The 14,147-nt window shown below is 38.1% G+C and overlaps 1 protein-coding gene across 1 annotated transcript in view; it reads left to right on the top strand.

Annotated features, from left to right (window-relative positions):
• The window catches only part of hhex (hematopoietically expressed homeobox), a 14,028-nt gene extending 1,001 nt beyond the window's left edge, over positions 1-13,027 (top strand). The window contains exons 2-4 of the mRNA XM_061708367.1: positions 9,945-10,123; positions 12,562-12,612; positions 12,738-13,027. Of these exons, the coding sequence (XP_061564351.1) occupies positions 9,945-10,123; positions 12,562-12,612; positions 12,738-12,977 (470 nt within the window). The 3' untranslated portion in view covers positions 12,978-13,027. The remainder of the gene's footprint in view (positions 1-9,944; positions 10,124-12,561; positions 12,613-12,737) is intronic.
• Positions 13,028-14,147: the final 1,120 nt, after the last annotated feature.

The raw sequence follows: 14,147 nt of genomic DNA, 5'->3' as shown, positions 1-14,147 counted from the left end.
CTGAAAAGGGACGCACTTTGTCCCGTTTTACTGCGAGAGTCAGAACATAGTCATAAAACTCCAATGGGAAAGTTATTTTTTTCTGTTTTTACTCCAATTATGGCCTTTCAGGCACAAATATGTTCGGGAAAGAACGGAAAACAGTGCAAAAAAGCAGGTATTTATAAACTAAAGTCCCGTTTTGAGCTGCAAAGAGACGCACTTTTTCCCGTTTTACTGTAAGAGTCAGAAAATAGTCATAAAACTCCAATGGAAAAGTAATTTTTTTATGTTTTTACTCCAACTGTAGCCTGCAGTAATGACCTTTGAGGCACAAATATGTTTTACAAGTTTTCTAGAGACTTTCTGTTATTGCACTTTTGTTATTGCACTAAAAATGTTGCACTATTACATTAGAATGGATGTGCTGCTTTCTTTCTTTCTATTGTTTTATATTAATTTATACAATTTGAAGTTAAGCAGGACAAGGTTTCTTGAGTGAGTGCGTGTATCTGCGTGTGTTCTGGTCCCGTTAGAACCTCCGAGCTGTAACTGTCAACAGTTACATGTTTTTTAAATAATTAAATATATAAAGTTGTCAGCTGGCGGCGCGGGGGCGCGCACCGTCACGCTCGGCCGCGCGTGTCCGCCTGCAAAGCAATACAAGTTTATTTATAGAGCATAAAAGTGCTTTACATCAACATTAAAAGCGGCAAGACACACTTAATAACACATAAAATGAAACAAAATGATAAAAAAGAGGTAAAATAATAGAAAGCACAAGTTGTTAAAAAAGTAAGGGGCATCTCATTCTTAAAATGGCAAGAATTACGTTTCTATAGGTCAAAACGTACAAAGACCGGGTCAAATACAGTATTACCAAGTAATCTGTAACAATTCGAACGATTAATTATTAAACCAATTTGACCATTCTAATCCACAATGGCTGTTTCCTGCATCTGTGGTATCAGATTATTCAGATAAGCCTCAACTGTGAGTGGATTCCTCAGGTATTTGAAGTGACTTCGTTTAGATTTTAGTGTTTCTCAGTTTTCTAATGTGGTATTTAAAGAGTTTGAGTTCAAGTACTTGGATTTATCCACATTATTGTCCGTTTTACTGATTCGTGGGGGATTCTGTCACCGCCAGCCTGCTGGTGAAACATGGGGACCGTTTTTTCCTAAGTTTTTTCCTAAGTTTTAGGGTAAAAGGCGAGGGTTGTGTATCCATGAGTTTGACGGTGTCGTCTGCATAAAGTGTTACGGTCACATCATTAACATGGAAGGTCATTTATATATGCGCTGAAGAGTAATGTATAAGTCTTTTTTTTTTAATATATCTGGTGGAGGTCAGTTTTTAGAATAAACGGTTCTTAACGGGTCTAAACAAGTCTTTATAATAAGATAAACAGGTCTTAAATGGCTCTTTAGAACAAACAACTCTTTGGAATAAATAGAATAAACGGGTCATGAGTCTTAATGGGTCTTAATGGATCATTAGAATCAAAAAAACGGTTCTTAACAAGTCTTAACGGGTCTAAACGAGTTTTTAGAATAAAATAAACGGGTCTTAAATGGCTCTTTAGAATAAACAAGTCTTTGGAATAACTCGTTTTAGATTAAACGGGTCATAAACGGTTCTTAATGGGTCTTAACGGGCCTTTAGAATAAAATAAACGGGTCTTAAATGGGCCTTTATAAACAAGTTTTCAGGATAACTAGTTTTTAGAATAAACGGGTCATAAACTGGTTTTAAACTGGTTTTAATGGGGTCTGGGGGTCTGGAGGCCTCGAGGTTTAGATTATTATCTTTTATTTCTTCTTTGACCGAAAAGGTCTGGGCTTGAAGCATAAAGATGATCTTTCCCATAATAATAATAATAATAATGATATAATTAAACTGTAATGATAATAATAATAATAATAATAATAATAATAATAATAATAATAATAATAATAATAATAATAATAATAATAATAATAATAATAATAATAATATGCGATGGACTGGTGACCTGTCCAGGGTGAACCTGCCTCTCACCTGAAATGAGCTAGGCTCCAGCAGACCCCCGTGACCCTGCAAAGGATAAAACGGGTATAGATAATGGATGGATGGATGGATGGATGGATAATAATAATAATAATAATAATAATAATAATAATAATAATAATAATAATAATAATAATAATAATATTAACTGTCATAATAATAATAGTAATACTAATGATAATAATAATAGTGATAGCTCTGAAAACAGAAAGTGAAAAGATGCTACAGAAACCGACAAAAACAATTTAGGTTGTCATTTCACCTCATGCATGTGTATCGTGTCTATACATCAACACACACACACACACACACACACACACACACACACACACACACACACACACACACACACAGAGAGAGAGAAAAATCTGCCAGTGGGACAAGATTTATCTTCTCATTACAAGCAAAAAAATCTTGTTCCGCTGGCAGATTTTTCTACTTATTTTAAATTAAAATCTACTTGAAACAGATGAAAATTGTTGTTCTTTCCAGTGATGAGTCTTGTTTTAAGTGTAATTAGATTTTATTTGACTAAAAATGAGACATTTTACCTAGAAATAAGACAAATATTCTTGTTAAGATTTTGAGTTTTTGCAGAGTTTTTGCAGAGTTTTTGCAGAGTTTTTGCGTGAACGCGCACTGCAGGCCGCGGGGACGCGCCCCTGCGGCCGCCCGTCCGTCCGCGCACGCGTCCCGCTGTTGTTGTGACACAGACGGACAATAGTTGGACAATAGTTGGACATGTGGGGGGGCAGATAGGGGGGTTAATGATGGGGGGGTCACGGCAGCCTTGACTCTCTTCCTGACTCCATTGTTCTGAAACATCAGAGGAGAAAATCACGCGCGGCCCCGCGATCCCTCACGGCCGCGCACGCGTTCCATGCAGTTATTAGAATATTAGTTTTTTTTTAGTTTATTTCAGTCATATATACCTTTCAAGGCAACAAGGAAGAGACAAGTTTTACAATTTGACTGAAAAAGGCTCAGGCAGAAGCCGAGTTTATTAATTCTAACGCCTATAATTTAAGCTGGTGTCAAGTATGAAGAAAAAAAGAACAAAAAAACACATATAATATATACATATACTGTAAATATACACTTACATACATACATGAATACACATCAGGCCCGGACTGACCATCGGGAAAACCGGGACATTTCCCGGTGGCCCGCCACCTAGTGGCCTGCCTGCCTGCCTGCAAAAAAAAAAAAAAAAAAAAAAAAAATTAAAAAAAAAAAAAAAAAAAAAAAAAAAAATCCAGCGCAGGCCAGGCAATGGGCATCCAGGCGCAGCGTTTCTTAAAAAAAAAAAAAAAAAATCCAGCATAGGCCAGACATTCAGGTGCAGTGTTTCTAAAAAAAATCCAGCGCAGGCCAGGCATTTAGGGCAGGCAGCGTTTCTATGCGCTACAGAGACTCAGTGAGTGAGCACCGTAACATGATACTCTACCCAGGACTGCATGGCTCTCGCTCTCAGCTGGCCTGGTTGGGGCACACCCCCTACCTCTGCTGCAGTGCAGCGGATTGGTCAAAATGAGAGACAGTCAAGAGAGAAGAGGCGATCAGGCGAATGTAATTAAATATAACTGTTAATGTGACGTTATGGATCGGAAAAATAAGAGGAAAGGTGGCGCGGAACGGGAGAGGGACAAAAAAAAAAAGGCACTCGAGGAGGAAGCCTCAAAATGTCTAAAATTAACAGAAATGTTCGGCAGGCCCTCCGCCCCCCCCAGTGGCCCGGGCCCCACTGCCAGCCAGTCGTCATCTTCTGAACAAGTCATACAAGTGCAATCAAAAAGTAAGTTTAAAGTAAAACACACACTGCTTTCTCCTTTCTGGCTGGTAACTGTCACACTGATTAATGGAGTGGTTTTGGAAATGGGAGCATGAGAGCCAAATTTGTGAAGAACAGACTTAGAAGCTCCATGAGCCAGGACCGCCTAGAGGCATTTTTGCTTATGTGCATTGAGAAAAAGACTCTCATGGAACTGGACACTGATGGCATCATCGACAAGGTCGCAGAAACAAGTGACTTGATGCGCCGCAAGCTGACCTTCTAAGGCAGTGGCTTAAAAACTGTGTGTCCCAACCCAGACAGCTCATACCAAGGGTCAAGGGGCCAGATGCCCTTATTTTTTTATTTTGCACTTTACTTTGTATTTATAATTTGCAATTTGTGATTGTATGTGAATTGCTTAGTGATTTAAAAAAAAAACTGAGTCCCAACCCGGACAGCTCAAAACAAGGAGCCAGATGCCTTTATTTTTGCAGTGTGTTGTGTGCAATAATGTTGTGCAATAATGGCTAGTTTTTCACTTTACTTTGTATTTATAATTTTTGGTTGTGTGTTGTGTGAATTGTTTAGTGTGAATTATTATTCAATAATAATACGTTTGTGATTTTCACCAGCCTTGTCTGTTTCATTTGATCATTATTACACTAAGTTTGGAAATAGAGAATACTATATTGATCACTGACCAATATTCATGAAAGTAAGAAAGTAATTAACTAATTATTTATTTTCCCATGGCAATGGAAATGTAAAGAGACTGTGTATTACTAATTTAAACACAAAGTAGTTTGTTGGTCTGAACAAAAATACAAAGGTAATAGAATATGCACATACACTCTAGCCCATATGCTGGACAAAAGGCAGTACAGGTCTACAGGAGAAAGAAATAGAGTCCTCAATACTGGTATGAAAATACATCCACAGGATGGTAAAAATGGGAATTAATTCATTTTAAAAATGTGCACGCGCATTGAGTGAGTGGCCTGACTGATGTATGTCTCCCGGCCTGATTTGGGGGCCCAGTCCGGCCCTGATACACATAAATACACATACTGTATGTCTCTTTCCCCCTTTTTTCAGTTACAGCCATAACTCCCAAATATTTATGCACATAAGGATTTTTTTAACATAACAAAGGAAGTTTATTGCTTAAGTTTGAGATCAACACTATTCCACAGCTGGACCCCTTTAAAACAAATACATCTTCTTTTAACTTCTTTTATCGCTTTTGGTAACAAAAATCTGCATCCATCTCTTAAATTTACTCTCAGACGCTGTGAAAAACCTCTGCACACTGTCTGCTAGTGTTTTATTTTTTGCTTTAAACATGATTTGGATTGTTCTATAATAGACCTAAAGTCTCTAAACTTGAGAAATATGAGAATTTAAAAATAATGGATTAGTATGATGTTAATATCCTGCTTCATTTATGATGCGTAGCTCGTTTTGTAACAATTGTATCAGTTATGGTTTTAAACGTATAGATCCCCATAGTTGCGCACAGTAAGTTAAATAAGGAAGTATGTAGCTATATCAAATATATACATATTTATATAAGTATATATTTTAAATAAAGACATACTTATGTATATTTATATTCCTGCAATATGTGGTAAGACAGGATATTGAAATCAATTGAGGATTGTTAATTACCGAGAAGGGAGAAGGGGTGGGATTAATAATAATAAAAAAATAAGCACACGCTTCTTTCTACTCCTTTTCGGACATGGTAACATTGTTTTTTTTTTTTTTTTTTTGACTATTTTGACCTGTGTGATGTTTTCTCATGTTTGGAATAAAGCTTACATACATATATATTTAATATATTATGGATGGAACAGAAAGAAAACACGCAGATATGGACGCGCGTTTTTATTCTAGCAACCACGTGGGTTAAGGGGGGGGGGAATAAATGGGGGTCTAAGTTGGGGGGGGGGGGGGGGGGGGGGGGGGGGTATCAACAGTTTAATGATTAGAGTATCGGGGGGATAATGGTTCTAATCACCTTATCGATCCCATCAACCTCCCTGATAATAACTGGAACCTCGACGCAGGCTCGACGCATGCGCGTAGGATGTTTTTTTTAACGCAGTTTAAGCCAGGCACGTTTATTTCTACAGCATAATTCAACACAAGGTCATTCAAAGTGCTTTACATCGACATTAAAAGCGGCAAGACACAATTAAACAGTAAATAACAAATAAAATGTGATAAAATTATGAGAAAAGAGGTAAAATAACAAAAAGCACAAGTTGCTGAAAACTAAGGGCAGTAGATTCCAGTAGGTTCGCATCTTATTTTTCAGTTTTCAGAGAGTATTTAATGTAAGAGTATGCTTAAATACCAAATAAATGAAATAAAATGATGAGAAAAGAAGGTAAAATAATAAAAAGCACCAGAGCAGAACCAACCGGAAGCCGTTGCGCCTGATGATAGGAGTAAAATCTGGTTTCAGAAGCAGTTGGATGTTTCCTGCCCCAGTAACGGCCCCCCCGTTACTAAAACCCCCCCTCGTTTCCGCGGGGCCCGCTGCTGCGCGCTGCTGATTATTTTATCGACATCCTCAATACAGACTTATTCAGGAAACACTCGGCCTCCGATAGCCGGGATCCGTTCCTCAGGAAACACTCGGCCGCCCGGCCCCCCCGGGCGGGCCCCCCCCCGGCCCCCCCCGGCCCCCCCGGGCCCCCCAGGCCCCGCCCCTGCCGGGATCCGCTCTGATTGAGTCAGAATAACTGAAAACACTTCCATGCGTCACGTTTAGGGGAAACAAAGCCCAGTGAAATCACGTCTTTAGCTTCACTGAACAGCTCTTTAGAATAAGATAAACGTATGTGATAATGGGTCTAAATGAGTCTTTAGAATAAAGAAGTTCTTAGAATAACTATAGTTTTTGGAATAAACGTGTCTTAACGGGTCTTAAATTGCTCTAAAATAAACGGATCTTAACGGGTCTTAAATTAGTTTAAATGGGCCGTTAGAATAAAGAAGTTCTTAGAATAACTAGTTTTTATAATACACTGTTCTTAACGGCTCTTTAGAATAAGATAAAAGGGTGTTAATGCGTCTTTAGAATTAAATAAACGACTCTTCAGTATAAAATAGACGGTTCTTAACGGGTCTTTAGAATAAACAAGTTCTTAGATAGATTAAACGGGTCTTAAATGGCTCTTTAGAGTAAAAAAGTTTGCAGAATAACAATTTTTTAGAATAAACTGGTCTTAACGAGTCTTTAGAATAAAATAAACGGGTCTTAAATGGCTTTTTAGACTATAAAAAAAGTTTGCAGAATAACTAGTTTTTAGGATAAACGGGTCTAAACGAATCTTTAGAATAAAATAAACGGGTCTTAATAGATCTTTAGAATAAACAAGTCTTTAGAATAACTAGTTTTTAGAATAAACGGGTCTAAACGGGTCTTGGCTTTTTAGAATAGAATAAACGGTTCCTTAGAATAAACGGGTCTTAAATGGGCCTTTAGAAGAATACACGTTTTCCGAATAACTAGTTTTTAGAATAAACGGGTCATAGCCGGGTCTTTATAAAAGTCTCTTTAGAATAAACGGGTCTTAAATGGGCCTTTAGTAGAATAAACGTGTTTTAACGGGTCTAAACGGCTCTTTAGAATAAAATAAACGGGTCTTAACGGGTTTTAATGGGTCTTTAGAATAAACAAGTTCTTAGAATAACTAGTTCCTAGAATAAACGGGTCTTAATGGGTGTTTGGAATAAAATAAACGGTTCTTTAGCATAAACGGGTCTCCAGAATAAAAGGTTTTCAGAATAACTAAATAAATAGCACTTTGAGATTACTAAATATAAAGTGTGTTACAAATAAAAATGTATTATTATTATTATTTACGGGTCTTAATGGGTCTAAACGGGTCTTTAGAATAAAATAAACGGGTCTTAAATGGTCTTAAATGGGTTTTAACGGGTCGTCACAAGGTTTTCAGCATAACCCGTTTTTTAGAATAAACAGGCCTTAGCGGGTTTTTAGAATAAAATAAACGGCTCTTTAGAATAAACAGGTCTCTGGAATAAAAGAGTTTTAGAATAAACGTGTCGTACCTATATCAGGTAACTTTATATATCAGGTAACTTTAGTTTAGACGGCTCGTCCTTCTCCAAATAAAGTAAAACTTTCAGAATAAAATTATTCATTTTTCATGATAACTTTAGTAAACCAGATCATTAGTTTACCAGGTAACTATTTTACCAGGTAACTTTAGTTTACCAGGTAACTGTTAGACCGCACGTCCTTCTCCAAATATATCAAATACAACTTTCAGAATAAAATTCATCCGTTTTCATGGTAACTTCAGTTTACCAATTACTTTAGTTTACCAGGTAGTTTAGCAGTTAACTTTAGTATATAAGGTGACTAGTTTACCAGGTAACTTTAGTTTACCAGGTAACTGTCAGACCGCACGTCCTCCAAATATATCAAATAAAACTTTCAGAATAAAATTAATTCGTTTTTTATTGTAGTTTAACAGATTACTTTAGTTTACCAGGTAGTTTACCAGGTAACTATTTTACCAGATAACTTTAGTTTGTAACTAGTTACCAGGTAACTGTAAGACTTCCCGTCCTTCTCCAAACCTATAAAACCTGTAAAACTTTCAGAATAAAATTAATTAGTTTTTCATGGTAACTTTTGTAGGCTAAACCAGATTACTTTAGTATATCAGATCACTAGTTTACCAGGTAACTTTGGTTACCAGGTAACTGTCAGACCTCTCGTCCTTCTCCAAATATCTGAACTAAACTTTATGAACTTCGTGTTTTCTGTGTTTGCGGGAGTGAAACCTGCGCATGCGCGTCCTGGTCCGTCTGCAGGAAACTGAAGCTGCGGCGGAAATTTGTCCAGATTTTACTGTCACGACCTTCCCGAGGAATCCTGACTTATATGTTTGCTGCTGATTGTCCCCCCGTGTCCCCCCCCGTGGGGAAAAACGGACTTCGTTGGCTTAATCATGACGCAAAAATGCTATAAAGTCGGCATGTGTGGTAACTTTCAGTAACGCAAAAAACAAACGTTCAACTGCTACAATAACTTTAATTGTACATTAACTTACAATAATCAATGTTAAACGGGTCTTACCTTGAGGAAAAGTGTAAAAGGATTCAAACCAATGAGTAAAATTAATCAATTTTCTGCATCTTTGATTTTTCCTGAGAAAATACAATTAAATTCTACTTAGTGATTCGTAGCTGATTTTATTTAAACAAAAAAAGTAAAATGCAAATCATATATCATTAACATTTGTTGAATTCATCTCACTGTGACTGGTAAATATTAATTAACCCCAATAATAGTTTTTTTTTTTACAATATAAGGTGATTAAAAACCAAAACCACCTAATTGACCTAATTAGTATTTTTTACTTTACTGATAAAATGCAATTAAATTCTACTCACTGGTTCAAAGCTGATTTTATTCAAGCAAAATCAAGTAAAATGCAATGAAAAAATAATTAAAATCTTTTGAATTCAGCTCAATGTGATTCCAGACGACACACACTCGGTCTTTTTTATGAAACTAATATATTACATAGTCTCATTACATGCAAAGCAAGATATGTTAAACCTTTATTTGTTATAATTTTGATGATTTCATTGTTTATTGATTTCATAATATAGAGATTTTTTATTTGGGGTTTTCATAAACTGTGAGCCATAATCATCAAAATTTTAACAAATAAAGGCTTGAAATGTTGAATGTTGAAATTCTGACCTTTACCTGTAAATTATGACATCAAGAAATAAGAGCATAATAAATGTCTGTATTGGTTCAATACGGAATGCAACTTTTAATTCCCGATTACGTAACAATTCCGTATTTCAAGGGACGGGTGGTGAGCCTATTTACTACAGTTATTTAGTAAATATTGCTTAATCCCAATCCCACTTTGTTCAGTGTAGTATGTTTGGGCCACGGTACTAACTGCCCCCCCGTGTCCCTGTGGTATATGTGCCGGTATTAACTGCCCCCCCAGGGAAGCCCCTCCTCTATGTGTTTGGTATTAATTACCCCCTTTATCTGCCCCCCCAGGGAAGCCCCTCCTCTATGTGTTTGGTATTAACTGCCCCCCCCCCCCCCCCCTCTTTGCCCCCCCAGGGAAGCCCCTCCTCTGGACCCCGTTCATCCAGCGGCCGCTGCACAAGCGTAAGGGCGGGCAGGTCCGGTTCTCCAACGAGCAAACGGTGGAGCTGGAGAAGAAGTTCGAGACGCAGAAGTATCTGTCGCCGCCGGAGAGGAAACGGCTGGCCAAACTACTACAGCTCAGCGAGAGACAGGTGAGAGGAACCCCCTAATACTCCAAAACACCCCCTACTCCCTAATACCCCCAATAACCCCTATAACCCCACTAAACCCCCCCGAGAGGAAACGACTGGCTAAACTACTACAGCTGAGTGAGAGACAGGTGAGATACCCCCCCTAAATACCCCCCGTACCCCATAATACCCCCCAATACCCCCCTATAGACCCTAATACCCCTAATAACCCAACTAAACCCCCCAGAGAGGAAACGGCTGGCTAAACTACTACAGCTGAGTGAGAGACAGGTGAGATACCCCCCCCTAATACCCCCCCTAATACCCCCTAAATACCCCAACATACCCCCCCGTACCCGCTAATACCCCCTAATACCCCCTTATAGACCATAAACCCCCCCATAACCCCCATAACCTCCCCGAGAGGAAGAGACTGGCCAAACTACTGCAGCTGAGCGACAGACAGGTGAGATACCCCCCCTAAATACCCCCCCATAGACCTTAAATACCCCCTAAACCCCCTAATACCCCCAGAGAGGAAGAGACTGGCCAAGCTGCTGCAGCTCAGCAAGAGACAGGTACCCCCCGTACCCGCTAATTCAATTCAATTCAATTCAATTCAATTCAATTCAATTCAATTTTATTTATAAAGCGTATAATACAACTGTTGTCTCTAGATGCTTTCCAGAGATCCAGAACATGAACATAAACCCCCAAGCAATTATTCCATAAACAATGGCAGGTAGAAACTCCCCCTAGTGTGAGTTTATATATATATATATATATATATATATATATATATATATATATATATATATATATATATATATATATATATATATATATATATATATATATATATATATATATATATTTATACTGTATATATATATATATATATATATATATATATATGTGTAGCAGCTAAAAATAACATATTCTTGATTTGCTTAATTATAATGGTACTTTAAGTTTAAGTTATGGATAAGTTGAAATTATACTTGAGTTACGTCATCACGTTGGGGCTTATAGGTGTGGCTTTAATTTGTTGGTTGGTTGGTTTGATTGTGTGGTGGCGGGTAGAAGACAAACGAAAGCGTTCATATTGTAGGCTGGTATATTTTTTGTTGACCGTCACCGTTTTTGCTTTGCTTCAGCCACGCAAATATTCATTGTCATTGTTATTTTATTTTTGCACTATAATCATCGATTGCTGCCAAGTGATATTTTTGTTACAATAAACCTGGATCAGTTTAAGAACTAATTCAACTGACTTTTATTTTTCCATTTTTTGAGTGACGCGTCAGCAAGCGGCCTCAGCGGCCTTTTTGGTTCCTACAATATATATATATATATATATATATATATATATATATATATATATATATATATATATATATATATATATATATATATATATATATATATATATATATATATATATATATATATATATATATATATTATGATGTTCTGGACCTAAGATGTGCAATATCTGCCAATCTACCTCAGAACACTCATATACATATTTTATACGTATCTTTTGTATTTTTTATATATTTTTTTATTTCTGACTTTTCAGTCTTTTTACCCCTCCACTATATGTGTGTACTGCTGACAACTAATAAGTTTCCCCACTGAGGGAGAAAATAAAGGATATTCTATTCTATTCTATTCTATTCTATTCTATTCTATTCTATTCGCTTAAGTACATTTTCTCTAAATGGACCTCTTAAAGTTTTGGTTGAATACCCCTGCTATACAGTGTTAATATTTAATGGGCCCTGGGCCACTCTGTACTGAAAAAATTGGGCCCCAAGGTCAGAAAGGTTAAGAACCCCTGCTCTAGGAACTACGAGTAAACCTGCATTCCGGGGACGGAGAGCTCTGCCAGGAACATAAGGCACTATCAGGTCTTGTAAATAATGCGGAGCTAAGCCGTTTTGGGCTTTATACACAAGTAATACAATTTTAAATTGGATTCTGAATTTTACGGGTAGTTAATACCCCCTAATATCCCCTAACACCCCCCCATAGACCCATAAATATCCCCTAATACCCCCAAATACCCCCTAATACCCCTAAATACCCACTAATACCCCCATACTCCCCTATATCCCATAATATGGTAGAAAGATAGTACATTTGTTGCGTTTTTTAAATAATTATGATGAATAATAACAACAATAATATTAACAGCAACAACAACAATATTAATAACAATAATAATGACAATAATAATAATAACCATAATATTAATAACAACAATAATAACCATAATATTAATAACAACAACAATAATAATAATAATAATAACAATAATAATAACAACAACAACAATAACAACAATAATAATAATATTGACAACAACAACAATAATAATAACAACAATACTAATAATAACAACAATAACATTAAACCAGACTAACAGCAGCTTTTGTTTGTGTTTTGTGTTCCAGGTTAAAACCTGGTTCCAGAACCGGCGGGCCAAGTGGCGGAGACTGAAACAGGTGAGTTTCCATCATAACGGGGTGGTGATTGACGGGGCCGTCATCAGGGCCGTCGCCATGGTTACAGCCGTTGCCATGGTTACAGCCGTTGCCATGGTTACAGCTGTCCGTCTGTCTGTCCTCAGGAGAACCCGCAGACCTGCAAGAGGGACGCCGTGGAGGACGACCGGAGCTCCGAGCTGAACCCGGAGCCGAGTCAGACCCGGGACCGGCCCCCCCAAACCCGAGCCCCCCAGGACCAGGTCTCCCGGGCCCCCCTGGACCGGAACCCCCAGGACCGGGACCAGGTCTCCCCGGCCCCCCCGCACACACCCCAGACCGACCTGGACTCGGACTCGGACCAGGAGCTGGACATCGATGACTAGCTGACACTAAACCCGGAACCGAGACTATCCGGAACCGGGACTATCCGGAACCGGGAGTCTCCGGAACCGGGACTATCCGGAACTGGGACTATCCGGAACCGGGACTATCCGGAACCGGGACTATCCGGAACCGGGACTATCCGGAACCGGGACTATCCGGAACCGGGAGTCTCCGGAACCGGGACTATCCGGAACCGGGACTATCCGGAACCGGGACTCTGGAGTCCAGCCGAGTCCGGAACCGTGGCTGCATCCGAAATCCCATCCTTCCTACAGTATGTGAGATTTTTTAGTGCGTCCGAAACATTAGTACGTACTCAATAGTATGTACTATCCATACTCATTCTGGATTTTTTTTATTGTGCACTTCAAGAAAAAAGTCGAAATGTAGAGATTAATGTTGAAGTACAATTTCGAGAAAAAAGTGGAAATGTTGAGAAAAAAGTCAAAATTTCGTGAATAAAGTTGAAATGTTGAGAAAAAAGGTGAAATTTTGACTTTATTCTTGTAAAATTGTATTTCTGCGCAGCACTTAGCAACCAAACACCGCTGCATTGCATTGTGGGAAGTTTCTGCTTAGCTACGGTGCATCCGAAATACCATACTAAAAAGTATATACTAAAAACTATACTTAAGTTCGGCACACTTTTTAGTAAATATCAGTGGTGTGCATTAATTCAGACGTACTATTAAGAGCGCACACGTCACTTCCTGCCGTTGGGAGGAAGTGACGTGTCACAGCAGCAGTAGCAGCTGTTACCATGGTAACAGCAGCAGTAGCAGCACCGCTCCGCTATTTCCCGTTTATTTTGGCCGAAACAAGATGACATTATATAATATTATTATATACGATTATTATAATATTATATACAAATATTATAATATTAATATTATATAATAATATTATTATACTTAATATTATACTTATGACATATACGTATCACTTAGCAACCAAACATCGCTGCATTGCATTGTGGGAAGTTTCTGGTCGGCTAGTGTCCATCAATCCACACTAATACATGTCCACATCTCCAGAATGAGTATGGATAGTACATACTATTGCGTACGTACTAATGTTTCAGACACACTAAAAAATTTCACGTAATGTTTTTGCTACTCATTATGGTGGATTTTGGACGCAACAAAGGGACTCGGGAGTCCAGCCGAGCC

Source organism: Cololabis saira, chromosome 19 (assembly GCF_033807715.1).
Source record: "Cololabis saira isolate AMF1-May2022 chromosome 19, fColSai1.1, whole genome shotgun sequence".
In the NCBI taxonomy this organism is placed as follows: Eukaryota; Metazoa; Chordata; class Actinopteri; order Beloniformes; family Belonidae; genus Cololabis; species Cololabis saira.
Note: the sequence above shows the minus strand (reverse complement) of the source record. Positions and strands in the feature narration are given on the sequence as shown.